Here is a 20526-nt window from a genome sequence, read left to right as displayed (position 1 = left end):
CAGGAATTCATACTGCTCAAGGTTTAGGCAGCGTGAATCAGCTGACAGGTTCCCTTTAAATTATCCCCAAGTAACATTGATCACACTCCATCACACGCATTGTAACTTCCCGCATTAACCGCAGCTACTGATGAGCGAGCACTACGATGCTCAGTAGTGATGAGCGAGCACTACTATGCTCGGGTACTCGGTAGTGTTGAGCGAGCACTACCAAGCTCAGGTGCTCATTAGTGATGAGCAACGACTACCATGCTCGGGTGCTCATTAGTGTTGAGCGAGCACTACCATGCTCAGGTGCTCATTAGTGATGAGCAACGACTACCATGCTCGGGTGCTCATTAGTGTTGAGCGAGCACTACCATGCTCAGGTGCTCATTAGTGATGAGCAACGACTACCATGCTCGGGTGCTCATTAGTGATGAGCAAGCACTACCATGCTCAGGTGCTCATTAGTGATGAGCAACGACTACCATGCTCGGGTGCTCATTAGTAATGAGCAAGGACTACCATGCTCAGGTGCTCATTAGTGATGAGCAAGGACTACCATGCTCAGGTGCTCAGTAGTGATGAGTGAGTACTACCATGCTCGGGTGCTCATTAGTGATGAGCGAGCACTACCATGCTCAGGTGCTCAGTAGTGATGAGCGAGCACTACTATGATCGGGTGCTCATTAGTGATGAGTGAGTACTACCATGCTCAGGTGCTTAGTAGTGATGAGCGAGCACTACTATGATCGGGTGCTCATTAGTGATGAGTGAGTACTACCATGCTCAGGTGCTCATTAGTGATGAGCAAAGACTACCATTTTCGGGTGCTCATTAGTGATGAGTGAGCACTACCATGCTCGGGTGCAGTAGTGATGAGCGAGCACTACCATGCTTGATTACTAATTAGTGATGAGTGAGCACTACCATGCTCGGTAGTGATGAGTGAGTACTACCATGCTCGGGTACTCTTAGTGATGAGCGAGCACTACCATGCTTGGGTGCTCATCACTAGTTACGAGTACTGATCATCTGAGCATGCTAGTGCCCGCTCATCACTAGTTACAAGTACCGAGCACCCGATCATGGTAGTGCCCAATCATCACTAGTGCTCTATTGCAGACTGTTAGCATAGGCAGCTGTATCTCGCATAGGACCCATATGTGCCACAAAAAAAAAAGAAAATGTAGGGTCCGCTCACATTTAGTAATAAATGAATATACAGGTGTATAAATCCACTGTGTGGACAATATACAGACATATATATGGTGCTTCACTAATGAAAACATGAATTCTAACAACGCTGTAAACATTAAAAACTTAACTAAACTTAAAAACATAAGGTACTTAGCATTTTTTGATCAAAGAGTGCACAAGCCATCGATATGTGGTCCTACTGATCTACATTACACAACACCAACCTTGTGGATTTTGGGGCTTTTTTATTTGGATTTTTATCAGGCACCACTTTATTTTAAAGAGTCCTTGAGACTCCCAACACAACAAAAAAAAATCCCAAAACATTCTATTTTAGAAACTGCACCCCTCTAGTAATTTAATGTGGGCTTTATTGAGTGTTTTGATTCAATAGGTGTTTCTAGGGTTTAAAGGATTGGCCAATTAAATTGAAAACCTGATAGCATGATGTTGAGACAGACCCTGATTCTAGTGATGTGTCACTTACTGGGCTGCTTGATGTCGTTTTGATAAAATCACAGTTTATCAGCAGGAGGTTATTATCACTAAAGGACTATGTGGCGTGCTGCCAGGTAGTCCTCCATATTCATGAGTTCTGCATGCACCATTTCACATTTGCAGGGCCCTTGGTGTATTAATACAGTGGAAATCCCCCACAAGTGACCCCATTTTGGATAATACACCACTCAACCATTATGACCCCACAGGTGCTCTCTAGAAATTAGTGCACAATGAATGTTGCAAAATGAAAATTACAATATTTCCACAGATATGCCATTTCTTCACCCAATATGTTGTGTCCATTTTGTTCCCCTTTGAAAGGGAAGTTTGTCAATTATTACGCTCAGTTTGCTCATTTTTGGCTACACTTAGGACAGTGCGAAAGAGCATTATGCCCAATTAATTTGATGATTAGAAGCAATTAGGAGTAATTTGGTGATTTACATAGCAAGGAACGGCAATCTCAGATTTTCTACAATGAAAACAATGATTTAACTCTAGAGAATTGACTCCATTTTGCAAACTTACACCCCTCAAGGCATTTATCAACGGGTATAGTGAGCGTCTTAACCCCAAAAATGTTTTACAGAAATTAGCACGGAATTAATTTAGCATTTAAAAAGTATTTAATTTTATTCCATAAATATACATTTCAGTTGTGGAAATTACAGCTGTCTTATTTTGTTCCATATCTGTATAAAGACTTATTTTTTGCACGATTTGTTGCTGTTTTCAATGGTATCACTTTGAAAGACATGCAGGAAAAGAAACCTGACATGGATGTGTGAATGAGGCCTTATTTTATAATCCACACATGTTAAACATTGAAGACAATGTCGGAGACTGACCTGGCGGACTATACGACGATGCCCCGGTGGGCCCCCGAGCAGAACTTAGAGTAAATGGTCCTCAGCAGTAAAAAAATGGCCGCTAGCCTATAGGTGGTGACGTCACTGTCACATCAGCCGCCGGCCTCTCATTTTAATGACTGCATCGGACTTGAACCAGCAAGAGAATAATGCTTGGGACAGGAGCATAGTGAGTATGGCTCATACTGTACATAGGGGCTGTGTGTGGGCTCATACTGTATATAGGGGTGATCATAATGTATATAGGGGTAATCATACATATATAGAGGGGCTGTGCGTAGGCGCATGTATATAGTTGGGCTATGTGTGGGCTCATATTGAATATAGTGGGGCTGTGTGTAGGCTTATGCTGTATATAGGGGGCTGTGTGGGGGCTCATACTGTATATAGGGGGTCTATTTGTGGGCTAATACTATCTATATGGGGGCTATGTGCGGGCTCATACTGCATATAGGGAGCTATGTGTGGGCTCATACTGTATATAAGGGTGATCATAATGTATATAGGGGTGATCATACATATATAGAGGGGCTGTGTGTAGGCTCATGTATATAGTTGGGCTATGTGTGGGCTCATATTGAATATAGTGGGGCTGTGTGTAGGCTTATGCTGTATATAGGGGGCTGTGTGGGGGCTTATACTGTATATAGGGAGTCTATTTGTGGGCTAATACTGTCTATATGGGGGCTATGTGCGGAATCATACTGCATATAAGGAGCTATGTGTGGGCTCATACTGTATATAGGGGTGATCATAATGTATATAGGGGTGATCATACCATATATAGAGGGGCTGTGTGTAGGCTCATGTATATAGTTGGGCTATGTGTGGGCTCATATTGAATATAATGGGGCTGTGTGTAGGCTCATGCTGTATATAGGGGGCTGTGTGGGGGCTCATACTGTATATAGGGGGTATAGGGGGTCTATTTGTGGGCTAATACTGTCTATATGGGGGCTATGTGCGGGCTCATACTGCATATAGGGAGCTATGTGTGGGCTCATACTGTATATAGGGGTGATCATAATGTATATAGCGGTGATCATACATATATAGAGGGGCTGTGTGTAGGCTCATGTATATAGTTGGGCTATGTGTGGGTTCATATTGAATATAGTGGGGCTGTGTGTAGGCTTATGCTGTATATAGGGGGCTGTGTGGGGGCTTATACTATATATAGGGAGTCTATTTGTGGGCTAATACTGTCTATATGGGGGCTATGTGCGGAATCATACTGCATATAAGGAGCTATGTGTGGGCTCATACTGTATATAGGGGTGATCATAATGTATATAGGGGTGATCATACCATATATAGAGGGGTTGTGTGTAGGCTCATGTATATAGTTGGGCTATGTGTGGGCTCTTATTGAATATAATGGGGCTGTGTGTAGGCTCATGCTGTATATAGGGGGCTGTGGGGGGGGGCTCATACTGTATATAGGGGGTCTATTTGTGGGCTAATACTGTCTATATGGGGGCTATGTGCGGGCTCATACTACATATAGGGAGCTATGTGTGGGCTCATACTGTATATAGGGGTGATCATAATATATATAGGAGTGATCTAGGGGGGGCTGTTTCTGGGCTCCTCCTGTATATAGTAGGGCTGTATGTGGGCTCCTCCTGTATATATTGGGGTTGTGTGTGGGCTCATACTTTATATAGTAGGGCTGTGTGTGGGCTCATATAAAGTGGAGCTATGTGTGTGGGCTCATACTGTATACAGGAAGCCTGTGCGGGGGCTCATATTGTATTGTTGTATGTCTGCCACTCTGTATAGGGAGGGCTATGTGCAGTCTCATGCTGTATTTAGTGGGGCTGTGTGGGGGCCTATGCTGTATATAGTGGGACTGTATGTGGGCTCATTCCTTATATGGGGAACTATGTGTGTGCTTGTACTGTATATACGTGTGCTATGTGTGGGTTCATACTGTACATGGAGTGATCATAATGTACATAGGGGTGATCATACTGTATACATGGGGCTATGTGGGGGCTCACACTGTATATAGGGGGCTGTGTGTGGGCTTATATGATGTATAGGGGATACTGATAGACCTTGTGATGAGCCGACTTGCTCACTCTGATATTTTGCCTGGACGTCCATCTCTTGGCTTTTGAATGGATGAACGGACTTCATTCACAGGATGCAGTTTGGACATTTTCTTGGCCAAGATCACTGTCAATGAGCTGGATGATGATGTTTCTCTTTTCTTGGGAAATATTCATAGTTGCTCCTTGATTCGATCCACTGACCTTTTGTTTGGGAATCAACCTAAAACACTGAGGTATTAGGGAATGTGAGAACAGGTTGTAATTTGTAGTATACAGGAAGAAAAAGATTTTTCAAATGCAAGAAGCAAAACAGTAACAATACAGTGACATGACAAGAATCTGCATAACTAACCATATGCTACTGAGTTTTTCCAAAAATAAGACCTCCCCCAAAAACAAGCCCTAGCAGGGATTTTCAGCGTTTTCGGAGCAAGGCTTAAATATAAGCCCTCCCCTGAAAATAAGCCCTAGCCGCAGATCAATAATGAAGTGTCCGTGCAGCTATAAAAGTTAAAGATACTGCAGGACACTTCATTATAGACAGCGGACAGCCCGCAATCATACTCCCCAGACACCGAGCAGAGGATCTGCAGTGATCTCACACCCGCACACATCAGATCTCACACACACACACAATCAGATCGCACACACAAACATTGGATCACACACATACTCACCACATACAGCGACACTGATTTTTCTGGCTGGCAGAATCCTGAGAGGCTGTGTGGAGCGCAAGACCTGCCGCAATGCTACCTTACAGGACCTGCGGACACGTGACTTTCTCCCATCATTCCCTGCGGCCGGAAGCATTCTGTAATGCTGGATGTGATGAGTGTGTGTGTGTGTGTGAGATCTGCGATCTGCTGTGTGGGAGTGTGTTGGCCAGAAGCAGGTGAGGACGGCGTGCAGCACCCACCGGAGATCACAGGGTGGACCTGGGAGCCATGCAGACATCCGGGTGTGGTAAGTATGAGTCTCCTGGGAAGTAAGAGGTCTGCTTTTTTGGGGGATAAACTTACCCCCAAGCATGTTTCTCCAAAAATAAGACCTCATCCAAAAATAAACCCTAGTGCTTTTTGGGGGGCAAAAAAAGTATAACATAGTGTCTTATTTTTGGAAAAACACAGTAAATAGTTGCAAGTCAAATTTATGTATGAGATAGTCAAGATGATTGTCTGTAAAATGAAGGTCGTCTCACATTTGAAGCTGTAGTGGATGGTGAGATATGGAGCCTGAAAGTCAAAAGTTTAAAACATTGTTACCATTTTGCTTGTCAGTGTAATTCTGCTCAATATTAAGTGATAGAATGAATACTAATATAAAATAATAATATGATTAATTTGTTGATATTAATATTGAGCATACAGGTGTTCTCTGGTGAAAACAAGTAATCTCTCCACAGGATAAGTGACAACTTATTGATTGGTGGGGGTCCGACTGCTGGGACCCTCACGATCAGCAGCATGGGAAACTTTTACCTCCATTACACTGGAGCTCGTGTACGACTCGACCCCTGATCCATTTATTCTCTCAGTGGCTGTGATCGCTGCAATTGGCTTTTTCTGGAGGATGGATGGCGCTGCGGTCAGTCATCTGACAATAACATTAAAAGTGCCCTGTCACGGATAAAAGTTCCTAATTCTTCTGATTGGTCCAGTATTCCACCAATTAATAAGTATGATCTGATCCTGTGGATCCCTTGGATCAGTGATAACTTGTTTTTACCAAAGAACCCCATGTTAATACAACCTACCGTAATTGTACATCCCAGTTATGGTGTGCGCACAGTAAATGTGCAGGAGCCGCCTGTGTTCTACAGTCGGCGCTTCACTATAACGGGGATAACGGCTAATAGTTATTTGCATTTAGCTGTAGAGTGGACCCCTAGAGTCAATTCCCCCTGTGGGTCCCAGACCCCCAGTCCGGCCCTGATTGGAAATCTACAAAAAAAAATAAAACTGAATTTTATCTTTCCCTTTCTGCCTAAAAAGTACATTTGTATTTTTATCAAATTAAATTTAATTTAATTTGGTGAAACCCAAGTTGTGAGAAGCAGCGGCGGGAGGTCATTACCATGGAATGGATACATTTTTCTCTTGTCTATAAATGCTCACTGTTTATATGGCAGATAACATTGGGGAGTGACTGGAATGTGTCCCAGACAAAGCCTGGTTTCTTTAGGAAAGGGCACAAGAGTTACAGTCCCCCAAATGACATTCCTCGGGGAGGCGGAGGGGACATGGGCCATCTAGGCTCCTCTGAGACAGTTCTTTCTCTCTTCACTAAATACCTTTCTATTCTCCCTTCTACATATTTTGCCATATTTATTTTTTAAGTATAGTTTTTACTCTTTCATCTCTCGCACTCATCTTGCACTTCTTTTCTGGCAGCATCTTTCTTGGCATGTCCTTTTCTTCTTCATTGTTTCATCCTTGGAATGTCATAGCCTTCTGATTACACTCCAGGTGAGAGTCTTCAAACTTCTCCACAAACTTTTGGAAATATATTAAAATGATACATTATAACTTCAGTTTATTGCAAAATATGATTAAAATATTCCTATTAATTTTCTTGAAAGTTATTTAAATTTTACTTATTTTCTTTTGCAGTTCTTAATTTCTAAGCAGACAGAATAATCTCAGATTTGATCAACATGAACCTCTGCTGGAATGAAATAAAGAAGAGATCTCACAGCCTAAGGTATCGATAAAATGTACTGTGTGTGAATGTTGGCGTAAAGTTTATAGTATTTTTTTTAATAATAGTATGTTCACATATAACAATAATAATTATTATTATTATATAGTACTTTTTACGAACAGTCACACATTATTATTATATTATTATTTTTATTATTACATACTAGTGTTTAATAAGGGTATGTTCACACATCATAATTATATTATTTTTTATTATTAAATAGTAGTGTTTAATAAGGGTATGTTCACACATAATAATTATTATATTATTATTTTTTATTATTAAATAGTAGTGTTTAATAAGGGTATGTTCACACATAATAATTATTATATTATTATTTTTTATTATTAAATAGTAGTGTTTAATAAGGCTATGTTCACACATAATAATTATATTATTATTTTTTATTATTAAATAGTAGTGTTTAATAAGGGTATGGTCACACATAATAATTATATTATTATTTTTTATTATTAAATAGTAGTGTTTAATAAGGGTATGTTCACACATAATAATTATATTATTATTTTTTATTATTAAATAGTAGTGTTTAATAAGGGTATGGTCACACATAATAATTATATTATTATTTTTTATTATTAAATAGTAGTGTTTAATAAGGGTATGTTCACACATAATAATTATATTATTATTTTTTATTATTAAATAGTAGTGTTTAATAAGGGTATGTTCACACATAATAATTATTATATTATTATTTTTTATTATTAAATAGTAGTGTTTAATAAGGGTATGTTCACACATAATAATTATATTATTATTTTTTATTATTAAATAGTAGTGTTTAATAAGGGTATGGTCACACATAATAATTATATTATTATTTTTTATTATTAAATAGTAGTGTTTAATAAGGGTATGTTCACACATAATAATTATATTATTATTTTTTATTATTAAATAGTAGTGTTTAATAAGGGTATGGTCACACATAATAATTATATTATTATTTTTTATTATTAAATAGTAGTGTTTAATAAGGGTATGTTCACACATAATAATTATATTATTATTTTTTATTATTAAATAGTAGTGTTTAATAAGGGTATGTTCACACATAATAATTATATTATTATTTTTTTATTATTAAATAGTAGTGTTTAATAAGGGTATGTTCACACATAATAATTGTATTATTTTGTATTATTAAATAGTAGTGATTAATAAGGGTATGTTCACACATAATAATTATATTTTTTTTATTATTAAATAGTAGTGTTTAATAAGGGTATGTTCACACATAATAATTGTATTATTTTGTATTATTAAATAGTAGTGATTAATAAGGGTATGTTCACACATAATAATTATATTTTTTTATTATTAAATAGTAGTGTTTAATAAGGGTATGTTCACACATAATAATTGTATTATTTTGTATTATTAAATAGTAGTGATTAATAAGGGTATGTTCACACATAATAATTATATTATTTTTTATTATTAAATAGTAGTGTTTAATAAAGGTATGTATGTTCACACATAATAATTTTTTTTTTTATTACTGAATAGTATTGTTTAATAATATGTATATTCACACAATAATTATATTATTATTATTTATTATTAAATAGTAGTGTGTTCACATATAATTATTATTCTATTATTATTTTTTATTATTAAATAGTAGTGTGTTCACACATAATTATTATTCTCTTATTATTTTTTATTATTAAATAGTAGTGTGTTCACACATAATAATTATACTTATATTATTATTTTTTATTATTAAATAGTAGTGTTTAATAAGGGTATGTTCACACATAATTATTATTATATTATAATTTTTATTATTATATAGTAGTATTTATTAAGGGTATGCTCACGTGTCATATATTTGAAGAAATCTGATAGCTATTTATATGTATAAACTGACAGATGCTTTGGTGGTAAATCCTTTCTGCAACAAAACTGTTATGTTATGTGAACAAAGGTATTCTCTATTAACCCCTTACTGCTTAAGCCAATTTTCTTTTTTTTTTTTTCACTGATGAAATTCTGTTTTTATTTTTTTTTTTTATTTAGTTTTTTTTGCTGGGTTGAGTTGTAGTTTTTGAATGGCACCATTCACTTTACCATGAAGAAAGGGAAAAATAATCCCAACGGAAATTCTGCCATTGATTGTTTATTGTTCTGTGTTCATTTTGCCATAACAATAACTTGGTAAAAAAAAATTGTTTATAAAAGTTTTGAGCTTTTTTGAACTTTGTAAAAGATTTTTTTAAAAAATGTTGTTGTGTTGCCGATTTTTGAGACTCAAAAGTGGTTGGGTGTTTATGTGTAGTGAACTGTATTTTTTGTACCATTTTGGAGAACAAGTTTTAAGGCTGTGTGATCACAATGAGTTTTTGGTGAGTTTTTGACGCTGCGTATTTTAGCAGTATCTTAGGGTACGTGCCTAATATCAGGACTCACTGGGTGCGGCAGGTCCTGACCTGTGGGGCTGCAGCTGCCCGCGCCCATGATCAGGGTTTGGGACGCTGCGGTTTCTCGCTGTGTTCTTCCTGCGGAGAACGCTTGCGACTCCGCAGCAAAGAATTGACATGCTTGCGGCTCAGAGAGCCTCACCGCAGGTCAGTTTACGCTGCGGGCTGTACACACACAGTGGGCATTGTATTTCTATAAATCCCATCCACTGTGCTTGTACTGTACAACGCAGCGTTTCCAGCGCAGCTGCATCCAAAATGCTACGTTGTACAGTACAAGCACAGTGGATGGGATTTATAGAAATACAATGCCCATTGTGCTTCTTTTCTCTGCAGAGTAAAGTGACTTTTCTGAGCCGCAGCATGTCAATTTATGCTCCTCAGGGAGAATAGAGCTAAAGTCCGCAGCGGCTTGAACCCTACTCATGGGGACGGGCAGCTGCGGAGAACACTCGTTTTCCCGCAGTAGAGTGAAAGCTGCATCCAGGATGCATTATGTCCGGATCGTGGTTTCAGCAAAGTGGACGGGATTTATAGAAATCTCCTGCCCACTCTGCTTTTTTCCTCCGAGTAATCTGACCTGCGGTGTGTTTTTCAAATCCACAATGTGTCTCCTGCGGGTAATTTCAGCTTTAGGTGTGGATTTTCCCAGCAGACTTGCGTTAAAAACAGAAAATTTGCAGGTAAAACCACGTTTTTAGTGCATTTAACGAGGCAAAAACGCACTAAAAATAAATGTAATCTGCACTCAAATGTATAAAAACAATACCAGGAAATATAAAAAAGAAAGCAGCTTTTTTTTAAAACATGACATACGAAAGCCGCAGCGTTGGGAAACGCAATATAAAATATAATATATATATATATGTATATATATATATAATCTAATATATATTATATATATAATATAAAATATATTATATAATTTAAATATAATATATAAACGCTTGTATAAAACGCACCCAAAAAATTAAAAAACAAAAAATCTTCATAACAAGGGCAGACATTCCGCAACATCAAAAGCTCATCATGAGAACTTACCCTAATTCCTATATTCCAGTTTTTGGTGAAGCGGGGTAAATAATAATAATAATAAAAAAAATCTTATATTTTTAAAATATACAAACTAGTTTTCTTTCATCATTAAAGCAAAAATATGTAATTTTCCTGTGTAATTTGATATTAAATATTAGGATAAATTCAACCTAATTTCTCAAAATATAATCTGAATGGGGTTAATAAAAAATAAAAATAAAAAATAAATCCATGCACCTGCTGTCTCCTTTTATGTGATTTTCAGAAATGTCTGCAGCAAATCTTCCCTGTATGAATCACTATGAAAACTTTGCATTCATACTGTATTTGTAATCTTATGTGAAAACAAAGAAAATATTCTAGAGACTGATGGGGGATATTGGAGTCTGGAAATGGAAGAATTTGTGAATTAATTCTGACTTTTTTGTATTTTTGTGCACTATTCTGAACTGTTTTTAAATTTTGTTGTTTTTTTTGGGCGGGGGGCAGGACAACAACATTAAACAAATCATCCAAAATAATGAATATTATTGTAAAACTGGTTGACAAGCCTCTATTTCTTTATTTTAAAGGTAGAAAGGGGAAGGATGAATTGAATATTTATTTATTTATTTACTTACATTTATTTTATTTTTTTTATAGTTCCCAGAATAATTTGTTTTGTATATTGCAATGTTACCATGTCAACCCCCTGCTACTTAGTGATCACGTCTTACATCTCAGGGGGCTGATGGGAGGTGGTGTGCGCCCACACATACCACTAATCGTCATTTTAGCCCTGCTGTCATTGATTGAGGGAACTAACTCTGGTTGCTGCTGTTATAGGACCCAGGAGGACCCAACAGGAGGACCCAATGTGATTTGCACTATTCCGTCCTACATCAATAAGGAATTAAATTAAAGAGCTTGTCCACTACTTTTACATTGACGGCCTATCCTTAGGAACATCAGTATCTGATGGGTTGGGGTCCAGTACCCAGCACACCCGCCGATAGCCTGTTCTTGGTGCCGGCAGTGGTAGCAATCAGCCTGAAATTCTCAGTTCCGGAGCTGCTCAGTCTTCTGACAGCGAACGCAGCCGGGTACTGTGACACACCCCAGGGCTTGGGTACTCTGTCCTGGGCTTTGTATTTACTGGGATGTATGATAGGGTGGCCGTTTCCCGGTTCTGTGACCCTGGGGATCGCTTAACAGGGGTTCCTTTCCTTTCTCCTTCATTGGGGGACACAGACAGTGGGGTATTATGTAAAAACAAAAAGTGGGGTATTATGGTGTCTCCAGGGGAGGCGTGACACTAGATTGAAAAAGTGTTAGCTCCTCCTCCCACAGCATATACCCTAGCTAGGCAGGAAACTAGCTCAGTTTTTTCTAGTGTCAGCAGGGAGGCCTTGCCCTACCAGGTGCCTCAGGCCAGGTTATTTTGTTTTTATTTTTTATTTTGTTTTTTCTTATTCATTCTATTTTTGATATAGGGCAATACCAGGGTGCCCTGCCACCCTAAATCCCCCCGCGTACGGGCAGAGGAAACCTGGCGTGCACAAGCCGTCAGTCTTCCCTCGCGCCCAAGTGGTCGGGTCTGCGTACCCCTCCAGGCTCCCTGGAAGCACCTCACACCAAAGTAGCTCCAGAGGGCTAAACCAAGCTGAGGACCTGCTTCAGTCTTGAGCCGAAGATGCGTCCCTGAGATCCCCACATCCATCACCGATGCGTTTTCAGACGGAGCCAGGAGCAGGTAGGGAGACGACGAGTCATCTGTCCCCTGCATCCAAACCGCCGCCTGGAAAGGCGCCGGTGGGGCGATGCAGGCCGTGATCCCGGGGAGCATCATTAATTTAGCCCCCGGCTTCGACCTGCATTCTAGCAACGCCCCCTCTCACTGCTCTGGAAGCCGCTCCCTCACTCAGGAGCAGCTCCTTTCCAATTGGCCGTCACGCTTAGTCCCAGCCATGAGACCAATCAGTCTCCGGGGGCCGTCTCTCTCCTCCAGGCTGCCAGGAACACTGGACGCCATTTTCCACGTGGGGAGCAGACACGGGTGAGATCGCCTCCTTGTCTCTGCACTTCTGCAGCACTATATACCGCTCTGCTCAGTGGTATATCGCTGTCTCTCTAGCGGTGTGCGCCTGCTGGCTAGCGGTGTATATCAGCTACTAGCGGTATATACTGGCTCTGCCTGCAGGTATATGCCGACTGTTTGACAGTATATGCCATTTTTCTATCGGTATATACCGGCTCTGCATAGCAGTCACTTTATAATACTGCTAGTGGCTCCTCACTCATACTAACAGCGGAATATCCCTATATAGGGCTGTAGGACTCTGTTGCTGACATGCGTAACCGCAAGGGTGATAAAGCTTCCCAGGCGTCCTCTACGGACCTGTACTATGCTTGTACCACCTGTGGACGCTCGTTTTCTAATGGCCGAAGCTATCCACTATGCCGGGGCTGCGATGCCCCTACTACCGTGTCACAACAGACCCAGTTGCCGGACCAGGAGGCCGCGCAGGTTTTGGATTCTGCCCCGGCCACCGGCCAGGCAGCACCCCCATCTGATGACGTTCTTCCTGCATGGGCTCTTCTAATGTCTAAAAGGATAGATGACCTTGTCACTCAGATAACCCAAACCTCAGGCAGCCTTCCCCCGGCTCAGCTCCTTCAGAAGAGCCCGCCTGCTTCGTCTGGTCCTTCTTCCCCAGAACGTAAAAAGGCTGCTTCCAAGAGGCGCCATTGCGACCTCTACGCCTCTTCCGACTCAGACGATGATCAGTCTGACCCGGGCTCTGTGACTTTTAGTAGTCACGATTCCCAAGACTCTGACTCTGATTCAGATGTCCCTTCCGAGTCTAGGCATATAGAAGACACACTAATTTCGGCTGTCAATCACTCTTTGTCGATTTCTGATCAGCCTCCGGACCCGACTTCTCAGTCGGCAATCAAGCGGGCCAAGAAGCCTCCTAAGTCCTTTGCCCAGGATCCGTTTTTTCATGAAATTGTGTCTAAACGGTGGGATCAGCCTGATAGAAGGTTTAATAAAAAAACTTTCACTTCATTCGCTTATCCTTTTCCATCTAAAATGGTTAAGACCTGGTCAGTACCCCCTGTTGTGGACCCGGTTATGTCCGTTTCAGACAGCGCGTCTCTCAAGGACTCGTCCGACCGCGCAGTTGATGTGGTGGTGAAGTCTATTTTCCAGGCTTCAGGCTCCTCTCTTTGCCCCCTGTTTGCCTTGACATGGGTCGCGAGAGCTATGGGTGTGTGGAGTAAGAACCTATGCAGGATGCTTCGCTCTTGTAATATTCCTCCGGAGGCTTTTGAGATCCTTGATTTGATCTCCCTAGCCTCTAATTATTTTCTTCACGGCTCCCTAGATGCAGCTAGTTTGTCAGCCCTAACGGCAGCCAATGCTGTTTTTGCCCGCAGAGTCCTGTGGCTAAAGATATGGAACGCGGACAGTGCCTCCAAAAATCCCTGTCCACACTCCCCTTCCATGGTCTTCGCTTGTTTGGAGAATCCCTGGACAAACTCATATCTGAGACGACGGGTGGAAAAAGTACCATTCTTCCACAAAAGCGGCCTGTATCCAGGAATTTTAAAAAATCTTCTTGGAGCAGGCAGTCCTTTCGGCCCGTCTCCCAAAAACCTTCAGTACAAGGATCGTCCCAACGCTCAGATCGAGGATCCGGCCCCTCAAGAGGCTCTTCTTGGCGTTCCCACTCCAAACAACCTAAACCTAAGGGACCTCGCCCTGCACAGGCCCCCTCAGCATGACGCCAGGTATCCCTCTGATCCGACTCCTGTTGGAGGGCGGCTTCTGCTTTTTCGGGATATCTGGCTAGACCACACTCACGATGCTTGGGTTCGAGAAATCGTCACCTCAGGTTACAAGATCGATTTCCATTCCCTGCCGGCCAGCAGGTTTCTGCGTTCTCGTCTCCCAAAGTCCGAAACGCAAAGCCAGGCTTTATTTCAGGCCATAGCCCATTACAAAAAGCAAACGTTATCATTCCAGTGCTCCTGGAACAGCGCGGCAAAGGTTTCTATTCAAACCTTTTTGTCGTTCCCAAAAAAGATGGCTCTGTCCGCCCTATCCTGGATCTCAAAAAACTGAACAGATCCGTACGCATTCAGACCTTCCGAATTGAGTCATTGAGAGCAGTACTAGCCGCCATGGAACCAGAAGAATTCCTAGCCTTCAAGATGCTTATTTACACATTCCCATATGTGTATCCCATCAACGGTTCCTTCGTTTTGCCGTAGGAAACCGTCATTACCAATTCAGGGCCCTCCCCTTTGGACTGGCCACTGCGCCTCGGGTCTTCACAAAGGTCATGGCGGCCGTCATGTCCATTTTGCACCCCAGAGGCGTTCTGGTCGTTCCCTATTTGGACGACCTACTTGTCAAGGGGAGCGCTTCTCAAGTTTGCTCAGAAAGCGTGCAGATATGCTTAGACACGCTGTCAAGGCTAGGGTGGCTTATCAACTTCAACAAATCATCCCTCATTCCTCATCAGCGAATCACCTTTTTAGGTATGCTGATAGACATGGCTCAGTCCCGGGTTTTTCTTCCAGAAGACAAGAGGTCTTCCCTCATCCGGGCCGCCCAATCCCTCCGCTCCCGCCGTCACACATCCCTTCGGAATGGGATGAGAGTGTTAGGCAAGATGGTGGCAGTCATGGAAGCCGTGTCCTTTGCCCAATTCCATCTGCGCCCTCTACAACTTGATCTTTTATCCTTCTGGGACAAGAATCCAGCTTCTCTAGAACGGACAGTCTGCTTATCTCGGACTGCGCTCCACTCCCTCGTCTGGTGGACTCAAGTCTCATCCCTATCTCGAGGGAAGTCCTTCCGTCCTGTCCACTGGCAAGTAGTCACAACAGATGCCAGCCTCATAGGCTGGGGAGCGGTGTTTCTCCACCACACTGTTCACGGACGCTAGTCTCCCTCCGAACGCTCCCTTCACATCAACGTTCTAGAGATCAGAGCCATATTTTTGGCCCTTCAGAACTTTCAGCCCTTGCTATTGGGTCTCCCTGTTCGGATCCAGTCAGACAATGCCACGGCTTTGGCTTACATCAACCGTCAGGGAGGAACTCGCAGCAGGGCAGCGATGAAAGAAGTATCCAGGATTCTTCTTTGGGCAGCGATGCACATTCCCATTATTTCAGCTGTCCATATTCCGGAAGTAGACAACAGGGCCGCAGACTTTCTCAGCAGACAGGGTCTAGCGGCAGGGGAATGGTCCCTCCACGATGAAGTGTTCCATCAGATCACTCTTCGTTGGGGACTCCCAGATGTGGACCTCATGGCGTCTTGGATGAACGCCAAGGTACATCCCTTCATATCCCGGTCGATAGACCCGCTAGCGCTCGGCTCCGACACTGTAGTCTTCCCATGGTCGCAGTTTCCCCTGCCCTACATCTTCCCTCCGTTTCCTCTCATTCCGAGAGTAATCAAGAAAATCAAGGCGGAGGGAATTCCCGTGATCCTCGTGGCCCCGGACTGGCCCAGGAGAGTCTGGTACCCAGAGCTTCTCCAACTTCTCAGCGACACTCCCTGGCGTCTCCCCGACCGCCCAGATCTTCTGTCGCAAGGTCCAATATTCCACCAGAATACAGCACAGCTGCATTTGACGGCGTGGCGCTTGAATCCTTGATTCTAGCCAAGTCAGGTCTTTCTTCTAAGGTAGTTCATACCATGCTTAATGCTCGGAAGCCCTCCTCCGCCAGTATCTATCACAGGACCTGGAAGACCTATCTTTCCTGGTGTGACCGTCATCACCGGTCGCCCCTTGTTTTTTCAATCCCTGATGTGCTTGCCTTTCTGCAAGACGGTCTGGACTCGGGACTAGCCCTCAGTACCCTTAAAGGTCAAGTTTCTGCCTTGTCAATTTTTTTCCAGAAGCAGCTGGCTTCTCGCCCTCAGGTCCGTACCTTTCTTCAAGGGGTAGCGCATTTGGTCCCTTCTTATCGCCACCCCTTAGATCCCTGGGATCTGAATCTGGTTCTCAGAGCTCTTCAGCTTCCTCCTTTCGAACCTTTAAGAGAAATCTCTCTTAAACGTCTCTCTTGGAAGGTTGCCTTTTTAGTTGCCATTACCTCTATCAGACGAGTGTCCAAACTGGTGGCCCTTTCCTGACGCTCACCTTACCTGATATTCCATCACGATAAGGTGGTCCTTCGGCCTTCCCCCGCCTTTCTTCCGAAGGACGTATCTTCTTTCCACTTGAACGAAGACATAGTGTTGCCGTCATTCTGTCCGGCCCCGGTCTACTCCTTTGAAAAAAGCCCTTCACACTCTAGATCTTGTTAGGGCTCTGCGGATCTACATCTCCAGAACAGCGCCGTTGCGCAAGTCCGATGCCCTCTTCGTCCTCTCAGAAGGACACAAAAAGGGCAACCAGGCTTCTAAATCCACGATTTCTCGATGAATCAGGACTGCCATCTCTGAGGCATACAAAGCACGAGGTTCTGTTCCCCCTCAATCTGTGCGGGCCCACTCTACGCGAGCAGTGGGTGCTTCCTGGGCTATCCGCCATCAGGCTTCGGTGGCCCAACTTTGCAAGGCCACTACCTGGTCCAGTGTGCACACATTTACAAAATTCTACAGAGTGTATACGCATGCCTCCGCGGATGTTGCTCTTGGAAGACAAATCCTTCAGGCGGCAGTGGCCCATTTATAAGTGGCCACTGCTCGGTTTCTTGACAGTGTTGATATGTGTTCACTGCAGTTGCAGTTGTTAGTCAGCTCTTAGGTGGGCTTTGCATGTTGCGATAGTCCCCGCCCCCGTCGCAGGTACGATATCTTGTGATAGCTGGCGTAGCGAAAATTATCGCTACGCCAGCTTCACATGCACGCACCGGCCCTGCGACCGTCGCTCTGGCCGGCGACCCGCCTCCTTCCTAAGGGGGCGGGTCGTGCGGCGTCATAGCGACGTCACACGGCAGGCGGCCAATAGCGGCGGAGGGGCAGAGATGAGCAGGATGTAAACATCCCGCCCACCTCCTTTCTTCCGTATAGCCGCCGGCGGCAGGTAAGGTGAAGTTCCTCGCTCCTGCGGCGTAACACACAGCGATGTGTGCTGCCGCAGGAACGAGGAACAGCATCGTACCATCGCTGCAGCAAAATTATGGAAAAGTCGGAGCTTGCAACGATGATACGATAACGACGCTTTTGCGCTCGTTTATCGTATCATCTAGGATTTACACACTACGACATCGCAAGTGACGCCGGATGTGCGTCACTGTCTATTTGACCCCACCGACATCGCACCTGCGATGTCGTAGTGTGCAAAGCCGCCCTTAGTCTGATGTTATACACTGTTAATAGTTCAGTTCCCACCCAGGGACTGCTTTGGGACGTCCCACTGTCTGTGTCCCCCAATGAAAAGGCAAGAAAGGAAATTACATTTTTGTGTACTCACCGTAAAATGTCTTTCTTTGAGCCTTTCATTGGAGGACACAGCTCCCACCCTTGTGTTTTCGCTGTTCTTCTCCTACTGCTTTTACACCAAACTGAGCTAGTTTCCTGCCTAGCTAGGGTATATGCTGTGGGAGGAGGAGCTAACACTTTTTCAATCTAGTGTCACGCCTCCCCTGGAGACACCATAATACCCCACTGCCTGTGTCCCCCAATGAAAGGCTCCAAGAAAGACATTTTACGGTGAGTACACAAAAATGTCATTTTTGTACAAGCGAAAAATAAAATTAAAATGTTTTTCGTGACGCCACTTGCGGTATGTGGCTATATAGAGAAAGCCACTGCTGCAAAGTCTCTCACTGCTGGGGCTGGTGGTATTGGGCACCTTAGGTGTGATGGCTCTCCACAAGTAGAGCTAGGCCCCAGGGGAGGATGACGGTGGTTGTAGTATGTAGATACCGAGGTGTAGAAAGAATTTGGAAAACACAGGGGCTGCGGTTTAACTTGTGCTTACTCACTGGTTTGGAGTTGCTGCCACCTGGCTGGTGCTAGTCTTTACCAATCCGGTATTCCCTTTGTTTTAGTGTCGATGTAGTGACCTGGTGAGCTTTACTTCCATGCACCCGTCTGTAGTTGGTGGATCTCCGTGGCTTGAAGCGGTTTTTGGGGTCCCCTCCTGTTGTCTCCTTCCTGGCCCGTATGGCAGGCAGCTTGAACCTCTCTTGGGTCGGACCTCTGTCCCAGTTCCCAGGTTTCCTTTCTGCTGCTGTGCCCCTGACACTAGCACCTCCCACTCCCAGGTTTCTGACTAGTGGATTGGCTGCGTTCCGACCAACAGGTGGCCATCCATCAGGTCCATCTCTAGCCTGTCACCCAGTCTGGGGAAAAGGGCGTGGATTTGTATGTGTGTTGTGGTGGTTACCAGCACTGGTCTTCCAGGAATCTGTGGTTAGATGTAGTACCCTGTGGCACCTAACACTCAGGGGTGCCACAACTGCACATCCACTTCCCATTCAAATCAATAGGAGGTGGATGTGCACTATCCAGCCGCTATCAGTTGACAGGGCAGCTCCGGAACTGAGCATTTCTGGCTGACTGCTTACATTGCTGCGACCAAGAACAGCTGATCAGCGGGAGTGCTGGGTGTTGAACACCAGCCGATCAGACATTGATGACCTATCCTAAGGATAGGCCATCAATGTAATATTAGTGGACAATCCCTTTAAATCTATGTGATATATTCCCTACAAAGTGGATCCATCACCCTATTTAATAATACAACCTGTGTATGCTATTAAATAAATCTTTTAGACCTGATGACGCTTTAAAATCTTTAATGGCTTTAAAATCTTTTTTGAAAGATTTACATTTTGAAATTTGAAATCAGCATTTTTACAAGTCCAGGACTCATAAATCGCTTATGTTAATGTCAAGATTAAACAGACATGTATTGTAAAAGTTAGATTAATTTCTAAGATATCTACGTATTTAAAGGAGCACTTGAACGTTGTTGTTTTTTTTTATAGCTTCCTCTGTTAGTAATCAGTAATGTGTGTAATGAGTGAACTAAAATACTGATCGCCGTCTTCTGCCGTTTCAAGTGCTGCTCCGTTCCTCTGCTGCATCACGTTACCGCAGCTTTGACCATCCGGCTCAACAATATGAATTAATGAGAATGGTTCTTTATGTATGTACTATACAGTGTGTCCACCCATATCCTGTCCATCGCTATTAACTTGAGAACAGCGGCAGCTATAGGCATAGAAGTGGTGTCTAGGTACAGTAAAGTAGCCATGCGCTATGCAATGAAACCACCTATAGCGCCAACTGGTGGAAAACAACGTAGTTAGCATTTTTATCTCGAAAATGGAACGAGATAGAGAAAATAAGTGAATTAAAAAGTTGTAGGGCATCATCAATTCAATACGAATCGACACCTTGCATACAGAAATGCTATGATATGAAACCCATGACCCTCTTCCCAAAAAACATTGAATGCTGGTCACGCATATGGCGCTCTGTTAACTTTGACCGTCAGCTGCAAGGCACATCTGGACTCTGGACAGCATACTGTATCTTGCTGCATGTTGTGCAATATGGTAGGTGACATGTTTGTACAACAGGAATACATGGAATAGCAGAAACTGCTGTGTGAATACTGACTTGAAAAATCCAATAGCTATATGTAAGAGTGAAAATGTGAAAAATGAAATCTGCATTACTGCCATGAACATATGAATCAAGAGAAATTTAGCTACTGAATTGATCAATGCAATAGAGCCCCAACACTACGCCAAAGTATTTCTCTACGTTGG

General features: G+C 42.9%; 1 protein-coding gene across 3 annotated transcripts in view; it reads left to right on the top strand.

Annotated features, from left to right (window-relative positions):
• The window catches only part of DRP2 (dystrophin related protein 2), a 195755-nt gene that overhangs the window by 17011 nt on the left and 158218 nt on the right, over positions 1–20526 (top strand). Inside the window, exons 1-2 of one of the 3 annotated variants that reach the window (XM_075324061.1) lie at positions 6836–7077; positions 7222–7312. In XM_075324061.1, the coding sequence (XP_075180176.1) occupies positions 7266–7312 (47 nt within the window). In that variant the 5' untranslated portion in view covers positions 6836–7077; positions 7222–7265. Of the gene's footprint in view, positions 1–6835; positions 7078–7221; positions 7313–20526 lie in introns of those variants that run through there. The other 2 variants (XM_075324062.1, XM_075324063.1) reach the window with 2 other exon arrangements.

Source organism: Anomaloglossus baeobatrachus, chromosome 9, assembly GCF_048569485.1.
Source record: "Anomaloglossus baeobatrachus isolate aAnoBae1 chromosome 9, aAnoBae1.hap1, whole genome shotgun sequence".
Lineage (NCBI taxonomy): Eukaryota > Metazoa > Chordata > Amphibia > Anura > Aromobatidae > Anomaloglossus > Anomaloglossus baeobatrachus.
Note: the sequence above shows the minus strand (reverse complement) of the source record. Positions and strands in the feature narration are given on the sequence as shown.